This window comes from Macrobrachium rosenbergii, chromosome 25, assembly GCF_040412425.1.
Source record: "Macrobrachium rosenbergii isolate ZJJX-2024 chromosome 25, ASM4041242v1, whole genome shotgun sequence".
Classification (NCBI taxonomy): domain Eukaryota; kingdom Metazoa; phylum Arthropoda; class Malacostraca; order Decapoda; family Palaemonidae; genus Macrobrachium; species Macrobrachium rosenbergii.
Genome location: NC_089765.1, coordinates 3,185,706 through 3,204,060, shown reverse-complemented (window position 1 = coordinate 3,204,060; position 18,355 = coordinate 3,185,706). Strand labels below are relative to the sequence as shown.

General features: G+C 41.4%; 3 protein-coding genes across 3 annotated transcripts in view; 1 reads left to right on the top strand and 2 right to left on the bottom strand.

Annotated features, from left to right (window-relative positions):
• Positions 1-18,355, top strand: part of LOC136852282 (uncharacterized) — a 416,936-nt gene that overhangs the window by 311,548 nt on the left and 87,033 nt on the right. The gene's annotated exons all lie outside the window — the stretch shown is intronic.
• Positions 7,270-7,962, bottom strand: LOC136852105 (uncharacterized). Its single transcript, XM_067126555.1, has one exon. It carries the CDS (start codon positions 7,960-7,962, stop codon positions 7,270-7,272), a length of 693 nt encoding a protein of 230 aa, XP_066982656.1.
• LOC136852103 (uncharacterized) lies at positions 7,993-9,635 on the bottom strand. Its single transcript, XM_067126554.1, has 2 exons — positions 9,417-9,635; positions 7,993-8,469 (listed from the first exon to the last, which is right to left on the bottom strand). The coding sequence occupies exons 1-2, from the start codon at positions 9,633-9,635 to the stop codon at positions 7,993-7,995; spliced, it is 696 nt and encodes a 231-aa protein (XP_066982655.1).

Below are 18,355 nucleotides of genomic sequence, written 5' to 3'. Positions count from 1 at the left end.
GTGACTTTTTTTCAGGTTGTGGCCCAGTAGTACTTCCGGACTTTTCTTCCTCCCCTCTGGCCAATATCACACGGTTTGCGAGAATATCTGTTCCAGCTGTTACCAGTTTATGGAATGATCATCGGCATCATGAAGTTGAATCGGTGGAACTTCAGAAGTTCAAACTTGGTGCTAGAGCCTTTTTGAAGGGCACCTCACACTACTCATTCTATAGGATATTGGTTTTATCTTTACTGCTGGCTTTTTTATTTATCTAATTTGTTTTTTCTATTTCTCTTTTATAGTTTGATTTTTACTTCTGTATTTCCATTTTGGGGTCTTTTCGCTTGTAGTAGTCTGTTTTTCTAACTTGCAATAATAATAATAATAATAATAATAATAATAATAATAATATATAATAATAATAATGATGATGATGATTATCATTATCATTATTATTATTAATTTTTTTTTGTCTATCACATTCATCTTATTCGGCTGGGTGGTTTTTATAGTGTGGGGTTCCTGGTTGCATCATGCCTCCTTAGGAGTCCATCACTTTTCTCACTGTGCGCTGTTTCCGGTAGCACACTTTCTGCATGAGTCCTGGAGCTACTTCGGCATCTAGTTTTTCCCGATTCCTTTTCAGGGATCTTGGGATCGTGCCTAGTGTTCCTATGATTATGGGTACAATTTCCATTGGCATATCCTATATCCTTCCTATTTCGATTTTCAGGTCTTGATAATTATCAGTTTTTTCTCTTTCTTTCTCATCTACTCTGGTGTTCAATGGTACTGCGACATCAATGAGTAATACTTTCTTCCTAATTTTGTCAATCAACGTCACGTCTGGCCTGTTGGCACGTATCACCCTATCTGTTCTGATACCATAGTCCCAGAGGATCTTTGCCTGATCGTTTTCTATCACTCCCTCAGGTTGGCGTTCGTACCACTTATTACTGCAAGCTAGCTGGTGTTTCTTGCTCAGGCTCCAGTGGAGGGCTTTTGCTACTGAAACATGCCTCTTTTTGCACTGGTTCTGTGCAAGCGCCAGATATTCACTTGCTATGTGGTTTATGGTCTCGTCTTTCATATTGCACTTCCTGCATGTGGGTGAGATGTTATTTCCACCTATTGTTCTTTGAACATATCTGGTTCTTAGGGCCTGACCTTGTGCTGCTGTTAGCATTCCTTCTGTTTCCTTCTTGAGTTCTCCCCTTTGCAGCCATTGCCATGTTTCATTCTTTAGTCTGTCTCATGTACTGTCCGTGCATTGGTTTGTTGTGCCATTCCTCTGTTCTGTTTTTCATTCTCCTGTCTCTGTATATTTCTGGGGTCTTCATTTACTTTTATCAGTCCTTCTTCCCATGCACTCCTTAGCCATTTGGCTTCACTGGGTTTCAGATATTGCGTCGGTGTTCTGCTCTTGATGTTGACACAGTCCTCTATGCTTAGTAGCCCTCTCCCTCCTTCCTTTCATGTTATGTATAGTCTGTCTGTATTTGCTCTTGGGTGTAGTGCTTTGTGTATTGTCATGTGTTTCCTAGTTTTCTGGTCTATGCTGCGAAGTTCAGCCTTCGTCTACTCCACTACTCCTGCGCTGTATCTGATTACTGGTACTTCCCATGTGTTTATGGCTTTTGTCATGTTTCCAGCATTGAGTTTTGACTAGAGTAACGCCTTAAGTCTTTACATATATTCTTTCCTGATCGTGTCCTTCATCTCTGTGTTTTATATCCTCTCCTTCTATTATTCCCAGGTATTTGTATCCTGTCTCATCTATGTGTTTGTTGTTATTCCCGTCTGGTAGCTTTATCCCTTCAGTCCTTGTTACTTTGCCTTTTTTGTATGTTGACCAAGGCACATTTTTCTATCGCAAAATCCATCCTGATGTCCCCAGATACAATCCTCACAGTCTGGATTAGGGCATCTATTTCCTTGATGCTCTTACCATACAGCTTGATGTTGTCCATGAACATCAGATGGTTAATTCTGTTGCCTCCTTTCTTGAGTTGGTACCCAGCATCCACCTTCTGCAGTACTTTTGTAATGGGAATCATGGCTACTATGAAGATTAGTGGGGACAGTGAGTTGCCTTGAAAGATCCCTCTCCTGGTGTAACATCTGCTAGTCTTATCCCAGAGCTTGTAAGTACTGTGTTCCAGTTGCACATTGTATTTTTTAGGAAGCTGATGGTCTTTTCCTCTGCCCCATACATTTTCAGACATTCTATTAGCCACGTGTGCAGTGTCACGTCGAAGGCTTTCTTGTAGTCAATCCATGCCATGCTTAGGTTGGTCCTTCTCTTAGCATTTTTCATTATCATTTTGTCTATCAGGAGCTGGTCTTTTGTGCCCCTACTCTTCCTTCTGCAGCCTTTCTGTTGTGAGGGATGGTGTTTGTATCCTCTAGGTATTTGTATAGCCTTTCACTGATGATACCTGTTAGTAACTTCAACATTATTGGTAGGCAGGTGATAGGCCTGTAGTTACTTGTTATATGTCCCTTGTTCTTGTCTTTCTGTACTAAGGATGTTCTCCCTGTGGTCATCCATTTGGGTGCATGGTGGCTTGTGATACAATGCTGGAGTTGATCTTCTATTCGTGGGTGTAGGGCCTTGAAGTTTTTGAGCCAGTATCATCGGGACCTGGGGCTTTCCAGTTGGGCACTTTCTTTAGTTGGTGTCTGACTGTGTCTGTGATCTCAGTGAATCTGTATTTTATTCTCTCCATTTCTTCTGCCTTGACTTCCTGGAGCCATGTTGCATGTTTGTTGTGTGATACCGGATTGCTCCATATGTTTTCCCAGTCTCTTACTTGGTTCGGCTTCAGGAATTTCCTGGTGGTTGTCTTCCCCTCTTAGTTGGCTGTATGGTCTTTTCTGGTTGGTTCCAAAGCATTTGTTCTATTGGTATTCTTTATTCCTGTTCATGTACCATTGGCTCTTATGTGCTTTGGCTTTAAGCCTCTGTTTTACATATTCTATTGTGTTGTTTTATTCTCCCCATTTCTTCTGCCTTAACTTCCTGGAGCCATATTGCATGTTTGTTGTGTGATACCAGATTGCTCCATATGTTTTCCCAGAGTCTCTTACTTGGTTCAGCTTCAGGAATTTCCTGGTGGTTGTCTTCCCCTCTTAGTTGGCTGTATAGTCTTTTCTGGTTGGCTCCGATGAGTTTGTTCTATTGGTATTCTTTATTTCTGTTCATGTACCCATTGGCTCTTATGTGCTTTGGCTTTAAGCCTCTGTTTTACATATTCTATTGTGTTGTTTTATTCCCCCCATTTCTTCTGCCTTAACTTCCTAGAGCCATGTTGCGTGGTTGTTGTGTGATACAGATTGCTCCATATGTTTTCTCAGATCTCTTACTTGGTTCGGCTTCAGGAATTTCCTGGTGGTTGTCTTCCCCTCTTAGTTGGCTGTATAGTCTTTTCTGGTTGGTTCCGATGAGTTTGTTCTATTGGTATTCTTTATTCCTGTTCATGTACCATTGAATCTTATGTGCTTTGGCTTTAAGCCTCTGTTTTATATCTTCTGTTGTGTTGTTTAGTCCTTTCTCCTGTACTTTATATTTCTCATTCAGTTCCTCTCGTGTTTTCTTGCTTCTTAACCTCTTTTCTCTATCTTTTAGTTCACTCAAGTCAGATCTCATTGCCATGGTTTGTTTTTCCCGGCGCCTTTTCCAGGCTGGTTGTTTTTTTGGTTTCTGTTGGGTTGGTTGTGATGGTGGTGTTGATGTTTGTATCCCCATGAGTTCTACTACTAGCCTTGCTCCTGCATATGCCAGGTTATTTGGTTCTGTGATCCTGGGTGTGTGTAATAGTCTCATTATTTCATTAACTTCACTTGTTTTCTCCATTAGTTTCTTTGTGTTGTAGGCTTTCATTGAGGGGATCTTTGTTCTTTCTTTGTTCTTTTCCGCATTCTTGGTGTTTCCTCGGTGTTTCCTCGTGTGTCATTGTTTGGTAGCTCATCATTCCTATCGTTTTCTCTTAGTTTGTCTTCTTGTCCTTCGTTGCTGGGTGTTATTTCTCTTTCCAGTTCCTCTCTTTCTGTTGTGGAGTGCCAGTTCTTTTTCTTTATGTTCCTTAATTGGTCTGCCAGCCTCTGTTCTGTTTGAGGGGTGTTATTTCTCTCATTCCAGATGTTAACCAGTCTTCTTCTGTAACCTCTTTCTATCGGGTTGTTTCTGATGTAGCATCTACATATTTCCTTATTTTCTCCATTTCTTCTGGTTTGCTCCTGTAGCTCCAGTCTCTGGTTGCTGGTTACTGTCGTTGTGGTGGTCAGTTGCTGGATGACGACTTCCAAGTACATGACCGTCCTCCCTGTCGACTGGGCTGTATACCTGGCTGCTGGATGAGGCTCTTCTGTTGTCAGTTTCCATTTACGACGTTGTCGTTTATTCTTTCCAGCATTGCTGAGTTTTGCTATATAATCTATAGCTGGACCCTACCCCACCAGGAATAGGTACTCATTTACAGCTGAGTAGACTGAGGAAATTGTGGTAAAGATCTTTTCCCAAGGAATCAATGCCGAGGAGAGCGGTCACCCATCCAACAACTGACCAGCCCAATGTTGCTTAACCAGTCCATCAATGAGCTAAAACACTCTGCCACAGCACCCATTTATAATAATAATAATAATAATAATAATAATAATAATAATAATAATAATAATAATAATAATAATTATTATTATTATTATTATTATTATTATTATTATTATTATTATTATTATTATTATTATTATTATTGTAACAATGCTAATTGGCACAATATTCAGTACATAGTACTATCCGTTACAGTGGCGGATAGTACCGCCAAGTTAAGAAATTTAATATTCACTCTTAACAGCAAAAATAACATGAAAGATTTCTGTAGTAGTGTGTGTAGCAGATTTCTGTAGTAGTGTGTGTAGCAGCTTATTCCGTTTTTTTTTATTTCTTACACCTAATATGTATTGTGGCCTTTTTTAGCTTTCTATAAAAGGAAATGATTGTTGCAGCATTGTCTGTCCGCCCGCACTTTTTCTCTGCACCCTCAGATCTTAAAAACTGCTGTGGTTACAGGGCTGCAAATTATGTTGATCATCCACCCTCCAATCATCAAACGTACCAAATTACAGCCCTCTAACCTCAGTAGTTTTTTTTAATTTATTTAATTTTAAAGATAGTCATAGTTGTGCGTCTGGCAGCGATATAGGACAAGCCACCACCGGGCCGTGGTTAAAGTTTCATGGGCCGCGGCTCATACAGCATTATACCGAGACCACCGGAAATAGAACTATTTTCGGTGCAGAAAACTTGATTGAGCGGAAGAAACTTCGGCGCATTTTTTACTTGTTTTTGTTTAGAGTACATTGATCTCTACTGACCGTGTGAAGTTTTCAGTCTTACCGTTACCGCTGGAAAAAGGGAAAACACATTCTTATGTCTCATTGAGGGAATGATGTCTCTCCCTTTTACAAATAGCTCTTTTCCTTTTTACAGGAAGACAAAACTTAGGAAGTAAATCAAATTCATTTGAAATGTACTTTTTGGACCACAAAACATGGCGCTTCTAAAAATGCAAGTTGGAAAATTAATGGGGAATACGTATGTAGGGCAAAGCAACGAACATCACGGTGCCATTGCTCCCATTTTCACTCAGTTTTTTGTTGACAAGAACTTAAATCGTTATCAAATTAGTATTACTGTGCGGCCACACAAAATAATTACTAATTCACGTGATTGCCATGAAAAATAGATATGTATATTTATAAACAATATACTACAATCCAAACGAGGTAGAACATAAATAGTTTAATCTCATTTTAAATGATGATGATGATGATGATGATGATTATTATTATTATTATTATTATTATTATTATTATTATTATTATTATTATTATTATTATTATTATTATTATTATTATTATGTAGATGAAACCTATTTGCATGGAACAAGCCCATCAAAGGGGCCATTGACTTTAAATTTTTTAAGCTTCCAAAGAATGTTGGTTTCAACCTCCCACCGCAGCAGACCACACACTGCAGCAGTAACTGATCATGATGCAGAGCCAGGGATTTTTCATCGCCCCCGGGGGAGACGCGAACTCGTGACATCTGAGCGGCATGTCATGACACTAGCGACCGTATCAGCGGTACGGAGATGATATAGATTATTGCTTGGCAAAAACTGCGGTAGTTTTAATAACATGCAAACCTATGCTTACTATACAATATACTATAACTTACTATGCTTTACTATAACTTCAACAGTAATGTTATTATTATTATTATTATTATTATTATTATTATTATTATTATTTGAAGAGAGTAGACCCTCTTTTAAACAGGTCTTATTAAAAAGGATGTGAATTTATCTTATACAGTGTCTTTTCTATTTTCCTTATGATTCATCAGAAATCCTTCGTCGTCTGGATTCAGGTTCTATATCAGGTACCGTCAACATGTTTAGACCAGCTTGTTGGTCATCCTCTGGACGTGGTTGAAGAAGATCTGGGGAAACAAGGTGCTCGGGTCGGTATTTATAGGGGGATCTTGATCGGTGCTGAATTATGATTGGCTGCCCGCGGCAGGTCATCTTGGGCGGAGCCTTCTCTGCCATGTTGATGTTCAGACCTCGACTTGCATGTGAGCGGCATTGTAGTGCTGGGGATGAATGAGAGAATTTCGATCCTCAGATGCCGAATTTTGATTTGCTCGTTTGCTATGGGGATCGCTCAGTGCAGGTCTCCTGGAAGCCGTGGGGAGGAGAAAGGTTTCCTGCATAATGTTGAGGGTTGGTGTCTCCTTCCCAATGTGCAATGCTTCCAAGAGGCGCAGGCTGTGGTGGTTGGTAGTTCGGTCAATTATTTCCATGTTCGTGATTGTCTTTTCTTGCTATTCTCTGGTTATGGGCAGTCCTGGCATGGTTAAAGATGGCTCCCTCTTGGACATGGCAGGAAATCCTCTTGGAGAAACACATGGTGGTCATACCAATGTAAGAACTGAGGCATCCTCGGACTTGGCATGAGTACTGGTATAACATGTTGGCTTTCTTCAAGGGGTCACGTTGAGTGGGGGAGGGGGCTGGATTGTTACGCATTACCAGGCTGCTCGTCTTTTTGCTCTTGTAATAAATAACCAGATGAATATTCTTGTTGCGGTCAACAGGGCTGACATTATTCTCGATGATGTTCTTGAGGATGCATTCATCTTCTTTATATTTATGGTGAAATTGTCCTTTATAGAAGAGCTCTATGCGTTCAGGGGCACTGGGTTGAGGTTCCTGCAGGTACCATTTATCGATGTTCGCCTTGAAAGACTTCTATATTCCGGTTTGGGTGTCCATTGTCGACGAGGGTCTGGGCTACACGTTCCATTTCTCCGTGTGTGTCGTTTAAGGAGGAGCAATGCAAGAGCGCCCTCCTGACGTAAGCGCTGACGGTGGAGTGCTTATACCTCTCGGGGCACTTGCTCGCCCCATTCATACACATGCCCAGGTTCGTGCGCTTCGTGCAGACCCTCGTAGAGAAAGAGGACTCTCCCTGTTCTGCAAGGACGTCAAGGAAGGGGAGGCAGCAGTTTTGGCTATGTTCGATTGAGAAACTGAGGCAGCTGTGGTTGTGGAAAGCACGCCTCAGGTTCTCGATCTCCTCTTGCGAATTGGCGTTGACGAAGGTATCGCCAATGTAGCGCACATACATCTTTGGCTGGTGTATGTCTTCGAATACCCTTTGCTCCACAGTGCCCATATAGAAATTGGCAAAGATGACTCCAAGGGGAGAACACATCGCCACCCCATCGATCTGGGTGTACATATGGCCACGATGGTTGGAGAAAGGGGCCTTTTTGGTGCATGTTTCCAGGAGGGTGCAGAGGGCATGCTCAGGGATGTTCAGGGATGGGGTGGTGGGGTCCCTATACACACGGTCCAAGATCATCTGGATGGTCCCATCGACGGGGACGTTGGTGAAGAGGGACTCCACATCCATTGAAGCAATTCAACCTCAAGGGGGCGCCACTTATAGGGCCTCCAGGAACTCTACTGATGACTTCAGGCTGTGGCTGCTTGGGACATAAGGGGTAAGGATGGCACTTAGCCTCTTAGCCAACTGGTACGTTGGGGCAGGAATCTGACTGATGATGGGGCGCAGGAGGTTACCTTGCTTATGTGTCTTGACGTTCCCGTAGATGTACTCTAGGTCATAGTCTCCCATGATTGGTGGTAGGTGAAAGGCGTTAGAGGCGGCATTGACCGTCTCTATGATCCTATTCGCCTCCCGCCTGATCTTGTCGACAGGGTTATTAGTAATTCTTTGGAATTTGGTACTATCCGCCAGGATATTGTCTAACTTCCGATTCCAATGGTAGTCCTTGGTGTTTATGAGGACAAAAGTGGCAGTCTTGTCGGCCCTAAGAATGGTGATGTCTTCTTTCTCCCTCAACTGCTTGGCCGCCTCCCTCAGGCGCCGGTCGATAATGTTACTCTTATGGTCGCCCTGGTCGGTAATGGCCTCAGCCAACAGGAGGGGTTGAAGGGCGTCCGTCGTTCAAAAGTTGCCAAGGTCCTCTTGTCTTCGGATATTATCCATGAGATATTCTATCTCAAGGCACTTGTCCAGGGGCCTCGGCCTGGTGATGTAGTGGTAATTAAGGCCCATTTTCAGGATTCCGTCTCCTTCGGGAGTCGGAGTATATGTTGTGAGATTTATATATCCCTCTTTCTCTTGCAGGAGGCGTAGCTTGGCCCCGTTGAGGGCAATCAGCTTCTTGGTGATGGTTCTCATCTTTCTCTCCACATCTTTCTTGTCCAAGCGACGTAGGCACTTTATGATGTCACTACGGTGTCCTCGCCCTTAGAGGGTATTGTTCGTTGTTTCATCCTCTTCTGAGGCACTCGAAGGGGCTGCTTCAGGGTTGCTGCTGCGTCAGCGGAAGTCCGGCCACTCGGAGTACAAGTTTTTATTCTCCTCGACGAGTGTGGCCCTTTCTCTCTCCTTGCACGACAGCTGCTGCTGCAGTAGAGTCCTCCTGAAGCTTCTCGTGCCTGGTTCTCGCTGGGCAGTGGAGTCACTCAGCCGAAGGGAAGATCTTCTTCAACCACGTCCAGAGGATGACCAACAAGTTGGTCGAAACATGTCGAAGGTACCTGATATAGAACCTGAATCCAGATGCCAAAGGATTTCTGATTGGATATTTCAATAAAAGACTTCCCGCATTCCACACACTATTCTTTTTCCAATATGAATATCGGCCAGTTGCTGACTAACATCACTGAGCCCGAAAAGCGAATCATAAGGAAAATAGAAAAGACACTGTATAAGATAAATTCACATAATACAGCCATCCTTTTAAATAAGACCTGTTTAAAAGAGGATCTACTCCCTTCATGTACTTCCCTTCAGCTGCATGACCCCACAGCAAGAACCAGGCCCCTTTCTCCAACCATCGTGGCCATATGTACACCCAGATCGACGGGGTGGCGATGGGTTCTCCCCTTGGAGTCCTCTTCGCCAATTTCTATACGGGCACTGTGGAGCGAAGGGTATTCGAAGACATACACCAGCCAAGGATGTACGTGCGCTACATCGACGATTCCTTTTGTCATGTCAGCGCCAATTCTCAAGAGGAGATTGAGAACCTGAGGTGTGCTTTCCACAACCATAGCTGCCTCAGTTTCTCAATCGAACATAGTCAAAACTGCTGCCTCCCTTTCCTAGACGTCCTTGTGGAACAGAGAGAGGCCTCTTTCTCTACGAGGGTCTGCACGAAGCGCACGAACCTGAGCATGTGTATGAACAGGGCGAGCGAGTGCCCCGAGAGGTATAAGCACTCCACCATCAGCGCTTACATCAGGAGGGCCCTCTTGCACTGCTCCTCCTGGAACGGCACACATGGAGAAATGGAACGTGTAGCCCAGACCCTCGTCGACAATGGACACCCAAACCGGAATATAGAAGAGTCTATCAAGGCGAACATCGATAAATGGTACCGGCAGGAACCTCAACCCAATGCCCCTGAATGCATAGAGCTCTTCTATAAAGGACAATTTCACCATGAATATAAAGAAGGTGAACGCGTCCTCAAGAACATCACCGAGAATAATGTCAGCCCCGTTGATCGCAACAAGAATATTCATCTGGTTATTTATTACAAGAGCAAAAAGACGAGCAGCCTGGTAATGCGTAACAATCCAGCCCCCCACCTCAACAGGACCCCTTGAAGAAAACCAACGTGGTATACCAGTACTCATGCCAAGTCCGAGGATACCTCAGTTCTTACACTGGTATGACCACCGTGCATTTCTCCATGAGGATTTCCTGCCACGGCCGAGAGGGAGCCATCTTTAACCATGCCAGGACTGCCCATAACCAGAGAATAGCAAGAAAAGACATAATCACAAACGTGGAAATAATTGACCGAACTACCAACCACCACAGCCTGCACCTCTTGGAAGCATTGCACATTGGGAAGGAGACACCAACCCTCAACATTATGCAGGAAACCTTTCTCCTTCCCACGGCCTCCAGGAGACCTGCACCGAGCGACCCCCATAGCGAACGACTGAATCAAAATTCGGCATCTGAGGATCGAAATTCTCCCATTCATCCCCAGCACTACAATGCCGCTCACACGCAAGTCGAGCCCCGGAACTCAACATGGCAGAGAAGGCTCCACCCAAGATGACCTGCCACGGGCAGCCAATCATAATTCAGCACCGATCAAGATCCCCCTTTAAGTACCGACCCGAGCACCTTGCTTCTCCAGATCTTCTTCAACTACGTCCAGAGGGTGACCAATGAGCTGGTCGAAACATGTTGACGGTACCTGATATAGAACCTGAATCCAGACGACGATGGATTTCTGAGTAGATATTTCAATAAAAGACTTCCCGCATTCCACGCACTATCCTTTTTCTAATATGAATATCGGCCAGTTGCTGACTAACATTGCTGAGCCAGAAAAGCGAATCATAAGGAAAATAGAAGACACTGTATAAGATAAATTCGCATAATACAGCCATCCTTTTTATTATTATTATTATTATTATTATTATTATTATTATTATTATTATTATTATTATTATTCAGTAGATGAAACCCATTCATATGAAACAAGTCCACCAAAGGGGCCACTGACCTGAAATTCAAGCTTCCAAAGAATATGATGTTCATTAAGAAGAAGTAAGAGGAAGTATAGGGAAATACAGAAAGAAGAGATCTCACTCGTTAAAAAAAAATAGATAGATAAATGGATAAAAATGTACTAAAATGCGAGAAGAATATTAATAGGGTAGTAATGCATTGCATTACTACCCTCGTATTACCACATGAGCTGGAACACTTAAGATAAAGCTAGGCATAAGGCCATCTGCGTGCTGAATGTTAAGAAAGAAGGGAGAGACAAAACAATGAAGGGCAGAACGGAGAAGGAATAAAAAGAATAAAAGCAAACAAATGTTTATCGCCTTGGCCTCTCCCTCTCGTTACATGTACATACACAAACTTAAATCACTGAAGCGATCTTTCTTCGCGATTGACAACTTGATACCTAGCGTCGCATCATGCACTTCGCGAAATATGGTCAGTTTAAAACGCAAATTTCGCGGCTGTTTCGTAAAACTTTCTGATATGGAAATTGCAAAATAGAATAGGAACTGTAACATCAAACAGTTGATTCATTCCTAGCGTGCTGGTTCTTTCTTTGAAATATCGACTTCAAAAGGAATATGTTTCTAGATTAATATCCGCTAGCGCCATTGTTTGGCTCTACAGAAGGTTACTGATAAAACTGATAAATGTATTTCATTCGTAAGAAGAAATTCCCATGGCATTTAGCACTTTCATCCCCATGATTAAACTGCTTGATGGTTATTTGGTCGATGCAGGAAGGTATCGTCCAGAGTCCAAATTTGTGTTCTAGAGATGCCAGACTCTCTCTTATTGTCCCCGAAATCATAAATTTTCCCTTTTCTGTTCCTGATAGACTCGCATCCAGCTGGGTTAAAGGGAGATAGGATGGAAAGGTCTCTGGACCGTGTTTTTATTGCTCCCCATCTGCGTTACACCCAGCCTTCAGAGACACTTTCAAGACCGAAAAATTTGCGCAAAGTAAGACTTGATCCTTTAAGCTCTCTTTCATTTTCTCACGACCTCTTCCCCTCTCCTCTAGCCCTCCTTTTCCTCCTCCTCCTCCTCCTCCTCCTCCTCCCTCGAGTGCCTTCTATGAGATGCCTCATTAGCATAGACTCTCTTCTGGGTATATATGTGAAGACAGGCGGATTCGCTATCTCGGTGTAATTAAGATAAGCTCGAAGGGGATCTGGAACGTGCACCGCCACCTACTGGGAGACTTGGGGACACATCAGAGGATTTAATACCGATGATTAGAATTGGAATCGAATGGATGAGGGATTTTAGAGCGTCATTCACGATCGAGGCTTAAGGATACAAGTTTATTCCTCAGAGATGCTCTCTCTCTCTCTCTCTCTCTCTCTCTCTCTCTCTCTCTCTCTCTCTCTCTCTCTCTCTCTCTCTCTCTCTCTCTCCAAATAAACTAACAAGTAGGCCTCTTCATACATGCATTGTATCAGTCGTCTTACAAATTCAAAGGCGTCCAATTCAAACCAAGCTTCTACAGCGTAATCAAATGTCGTTTCAAAATTGTTTTCACATTAAAAGCAAATAAGAAAAGATAAATTTGAAATGCAACTTAATAAAAGTAAAATTCACGATGATAAAAAAAAATATACAAGCTCCAAACTCTCTAGCATTCAGGAAGTATGACAAGAAAAGAACAAGAATGTTAACAGGAAGAAATAATACGTGGGCGGCAAGACAAATTGGTTGGCTCCACTCTTCCTCTGGCTCACGATAGTTTACTGTACTTACTTGCCGTCAAGGTCCTGTCCCAATCGTTCGCACGGACAGTTTACACGAGTTGTAAATTGTGGATCTCACACTCGACCGATGACATGATTCAAGTCCATAACAAAATATGTTTTGACGTACTTTTGCCCTCAAACGTCTTTTGATTTTATAGATTTTTAAACGCCTTTCTTCAACCACCTTTCATAAAGTTAGTTGTTTTTATATCCGCCTGGATTCTGTAATAAAATTACTTTACTGGAGACGATTGAAAAGACTAATTACTTTTTGACATTCTGAAAACAGCATTCATACAGTATTAGGTGTCTGTGATTCTTCCAGCTGCGAACTTCGTAATGGCACTAAAACCGACGTCTGAGGCATAACAAAACAGGTGTCTGTCTTGTCAACAGACGTGTGAAAGGGCGTTGGACTGTAACACTCGAACATTCCTTCGTTTCCTGGAATTCAGAGAGGACAGTTTTATCAAGTCGCGTTTTGTGTAGGGTCAACAGGGCGCTGAGACCGAGGGTGTCATCTGGATATTAATTCTATGGGTACGAGGGATGAGGATGAAACTATTGACTTCTAAGCCCAGATGACTGGCATACTTGTTTAGTTGAACTTTCGTGTTAACAAAGGTTTAGAGGACTTTAAAAGAAATATAGGACCTAAATGCCAATAATAGTATCATTTCCAACAGGACTAGATTGTAGAGAGCTGTGCCTTCCTTTTGTTACAGAACCTGTTCAGTTTAGCAGTAGTGGATAAAAAAAAAAGTTCGACTGGAAAACAAATGGACGTAGGAAGAAAATTCTTTCTCATCTCTAGAGATATTATTCGTGGTCGACGCTGGATTGTTTGTTGGAAAGCACTTACCGAGTTCAGGTATAAGAGAGGCCTGTTCTGGTAGAAATTCGCTGAAGCATTCATTGGAATAAATGATTCATATTAACTGCATTGTTTCATGATACTAGTGACGTTTATTACTGTTGTTACAATTGTTTAGATGTTGTGAATTTGAAGTATGTTGGTGTGTGTGTTATATATGAGGAATGACTGATCGCTGTTTGATTTTATGCAAAAAAATTTTAAGTAATACATTGTAGTTTTCATAGCCGATTCATCTTTGCTCCAATAGACAGTTTTAGTTTTAAACTATTTGCAATGATGTCCCTAGCTATAAGTCTAAAGCGAATGCAACTGTATTGCTTTCTACAAGCAAATTAAATGGTGAAGACGATTCTGTAATCTTTCTACTTTCATAGTAATATAAGTTTACTTCATACGAATGTAATGATTGATGAATGATCGTGAACAAATACTACCAAACAATAAGTTCGTTGAAGTCTAACTACACATTACAGTCTAAAATCAGTGGACTTGATGCTAAAACTTTGCTACCAAATAGGCTTAAAAGACAGGGGGTTATATATTACAAAGTAGGCCTAAGACGTTTTGTCGTTGTTAGCTAAATAGAGAAGCCGTAAATATATGCCACTAACAGAGATCTGATACCTCAGATCTTTCTTCGTCCCTGCTGGCATCCCAAAGCTGAGGGGTCGGTTGCCTTGATGCGTCTTCTCCAGCTATTTCTATCGCAAGCATCTTCCTCTACCAAAGCCCTCTTGACCTTTCTTGCTTTATCATTCCATCCAGTCCTTTGCCTTCCTCTCGACCCTGTAGCCACAACAGGTTCCACCAAACCTTCTTCACTCCTTCCTCCTCAATCATCACTACCACATACCCAGACAACCTCAGTCTCGGCTCTCTTATGATATCAATAATCTTGATCACACAGGCACTGCTCGTGATTTCTTTAATTCTCAGCCTCTCACGAGCGACATCCTCAAAATTCACCTCAGCATTCTGTTCACTCCAGCTGCTGTTTCTCTTTCCACCTTAAGGGCTATGTTTCTAATTCCAGTACAGTAGATCTTTATTTTTTAGTTTGTTTGGCATTCCTTTGTCACACACTAAACCTGCCATCTTTCTCAATTCCATCAAGCTACTTTTATCCTGCTTTCAACCTGAGCTTCACAACCTCCTTCCTAGCATAAACAATAGATCCTAAGCACCTAAAATTCTCTACCTGTTTTAAATCTAGACCAATTCTATCTTGTATAAATAACCTATCCCCTTCCTGCTTGTTGGACACCATATCCTCACTTTTACCCTCATGTTCTATTAAATTTAAGAGATTACAACATAAACAGCTTTTCTGACATTTATCCTCTTCTTAAACACCAAAACAACAGTAGAATTTGCGATAACTTTCCAGTCTATTTTCCTGTAACTTTTTTGTTATAAAGACAGCATCAGCTTTACCTCTCCCTCTAATGAAACCGTACTGCTTCATCAACCTTCACAGTTGTTCATAATATTTCATCAAAGATTCTTTCCAAAGCCTTCACCAATTGTTCTGCTGGTCTGATGCCTCCAAAAGCCCCATAATATCTCCCTTCTGTTAACATATATTTACCACCTTGCTTTCTTCCCGGTCTTTTGCATTACTTCCTCTCCCAGATTGCCCTTAACGGTTCCAGTGTTCATTCTTCGCCGTCAGTAACGGGTACCTTCAACATTTCAATTTGCCCCTCCGATGGGCCTGGTGCTCTTTGCCTGTTTCCATTCTACATTTAGCCTTCTTTACCGTTCTAGATTGTATCTCCACCGAATTCAGGTAATAATGGCACAGGTAAAAATTTCACAGGCAAAAATGGCTCGGTGACACAGGCAAAAATAACACAGGTAAAAATGACACAAGTGAAAAATTAGGAAAAAATGGCACAAGGGACTAAAATATATTGATTCATTTACAGTGTTTCGCCGTCTTTAGTACTAGCCCCTTGGGGATCAAATGTCCCTAAGTGCATCTGATCCCCGAGGGGCTAGTGCCAAACATGGCAAAACAGTGATTCATCTACAATGTTTCGCCATGGGAATCAAATGTGTTTCGCCGTGTTTAGTACTGCCAGAAAGTGCCAGTGAATAAGGTCATTTAATTCAACATAAAAAAAAAATTATCATGAATAAAAGAACTACTAAAACAAGAAAATTTTGCACCGAAGTTTCTTAGGCGAAATCGAGTTTTCTGTGCAGCGTATAATCATGGCCACCGAAAATAGATCTATCTTTTGGTGGTCTAAGTATAATGCTGTATAAGCCGCGGCCCATGAAACTTTAACCACGGCCCGATGGTGGCCTGTCCTATATCGTTGCCAGACGCACGATTATGGCTAACTTTAACCTTAAATAAGATAAAAATTACTGAGGCTGCAACTTGGTATGTTTGATGATTGGAGGGTGGATGATCAATACCAATTTGCAGCCATCTAACCTCAGTAGTTTTTAAGGTCTGAGGGTGGAGAGAAAAAGTGCGGATGGACAGACAGTGCCGGCACAATAGTTTTCTTTTACAGAAAACTAAAAGGCAATTTTGGTACATTAGGAGCATTAAAAACAGAAACAAACCTTCAGTTAAGAAAGTTATATAATTGTTTTAAAAAAAGCTTTAATGGGTAGGAATTTTCTGAAAATAGTTATGAAGAAACGAGATTTCTCGGTGGAAACCAAGTTATCTCATCAATATTCGACTATGAATGCTGATGTTTTAGGCAATCTTTCCATTTTAGATCTTATGCAATAAGAGCTTCGCTCATTTTGTCTCGACAGTCCGAGATTATACACCAGAGAAAATTGTTGAACTTGATTATTACCATTCCTAAATTTCATAGTAGGCTAGTAATAATGTAATTTTAACTTGTCTGACCATCAGCTCACGAAGAGAGAATTTTTATCATCGTATTGTCTGTTCTTTGGGGCGTTGGAACCTGTCTTCTGCAGATTGATTTTTTTTACAACTGCCTTTAAATACCAGAGAGTTTCGTTGACAATTACAAGTTTTGGCCCACAGGGCCTTCAGCAATCTAACCACTTGTTGTACTCCTCGCTTTCAAAACACAAGACTTGGACATTCTCAGCAAATCTTAGTAAACTGGATAGTATTATTATTTTTAAACCTTCTCTTCCGTCTCAGGCCACTCTTTTAGTCTGTGGACACTGTCAAATGCCATCTCATAGAGCCATCGGAAGAGGATTTCTAAATTCCATATAGTACAGCCCAATATGTAAATAAATGTAATTTAATTTACGTATAATTTCCATTTATTATGTTTTCACAATATATATTGTATGACGTGGAAGCATACATTGCAGGTCGATGGTGTGATTAGGCTTGTTGCAATTTATTGTAGCTCCATTTTGAGAAATATTAAATGGAGTCCAGCTGAATATAAACTTCGTATTTGACCAATTTTTTTTTTTTGCCTCAGTAACAATATTACTGATGATAAACCTGGTGCTTTTTTTTTTTAACCCCAATAATAATAACAAAGCCTCTGAACTGGTGTTGCTCGTACTGTTAACAGGAATGATGCCGAAGTGTCCCAAATAAAAGATATAAATATCCATTTTCTGTTAAGCTGAAACGTTCGTTTTCTTTAGAAACAACCCAGGGTGTCCATCGTAGCCTTTGATGGTGGAACATTTCAAACCTTCAATTGTTTCCAAAACAGGATGAGGTGCTCTCTTTTGGGTACTGTCATTAAACCATTAATTTTGTTTAGTATTTCTTTAAGTGCAAATCATATTTTCTGGTAGTTTTTATATAACTTTTGTTGGAAACATAAATCTGTAACTGAGAAGAAGAGAGCCTTCAAGCTCAGGACGAGGATAGAGACGTGTACATTTTCATTGTTTATGTACTTTGCCTCTTTTACAACTGTTTCTTCTTCATCCACTTTGCTATCTTGAATATTACTTTAATTTTCTTCTTCTGTGTTTAGATCCTTATTCCCTTCCTCCCAACTTCCTTTCTTGTGCAACTTAGCCTATGCCACCTGCCTTTCAGTCGCCTCTCCCTTCCCCTCCCTGTACACATCTCTAAATGCTTCTAAAGAAAACGTACTTTGTATCTATGATAGAAAAAAATTTTTAAAACCCTCTGAACAAAGGAAATTAAATGAACTGGAGGAATCTGGCATAACAGAATGACCAACGCAGAAAATAAGAGCTGGAGAGGTTATAGGGGCTGTGAAATTCAAGACGACAGGTCTGGGTATGACCGATTTATTTATTTATTTTTTTTTATTATTAAGCTGGCCTTATGCCAGCACGGGCTCTTGCTCATAGAGCAGCCCGTAAGTCATTTTTTAATGAGTAGGTGAGTTTAGGATATGGATATGAAACTCTTTATTCTGATCTATGGATATGCCAGTGAAATGGTATGAGTGAAATGAAAGGTTAACAGGCGAGGTTGCAAACCCCTTTGAGCCCTAGGGCACCCGTCAGTAGGAGAGACAGTTTGATAGTAGCGAGTACTGGCAAGTCAGAGATGGCCAGTGAGGAAAACAGAAGTATTTATCGTAGGAGAAAAAGAAGACCGATTTATTTTTCGGAAGCGGGTATACGTCGAGGAATGCGGACGGAAAGGTGGTCACCGACCTGCGGATCACAT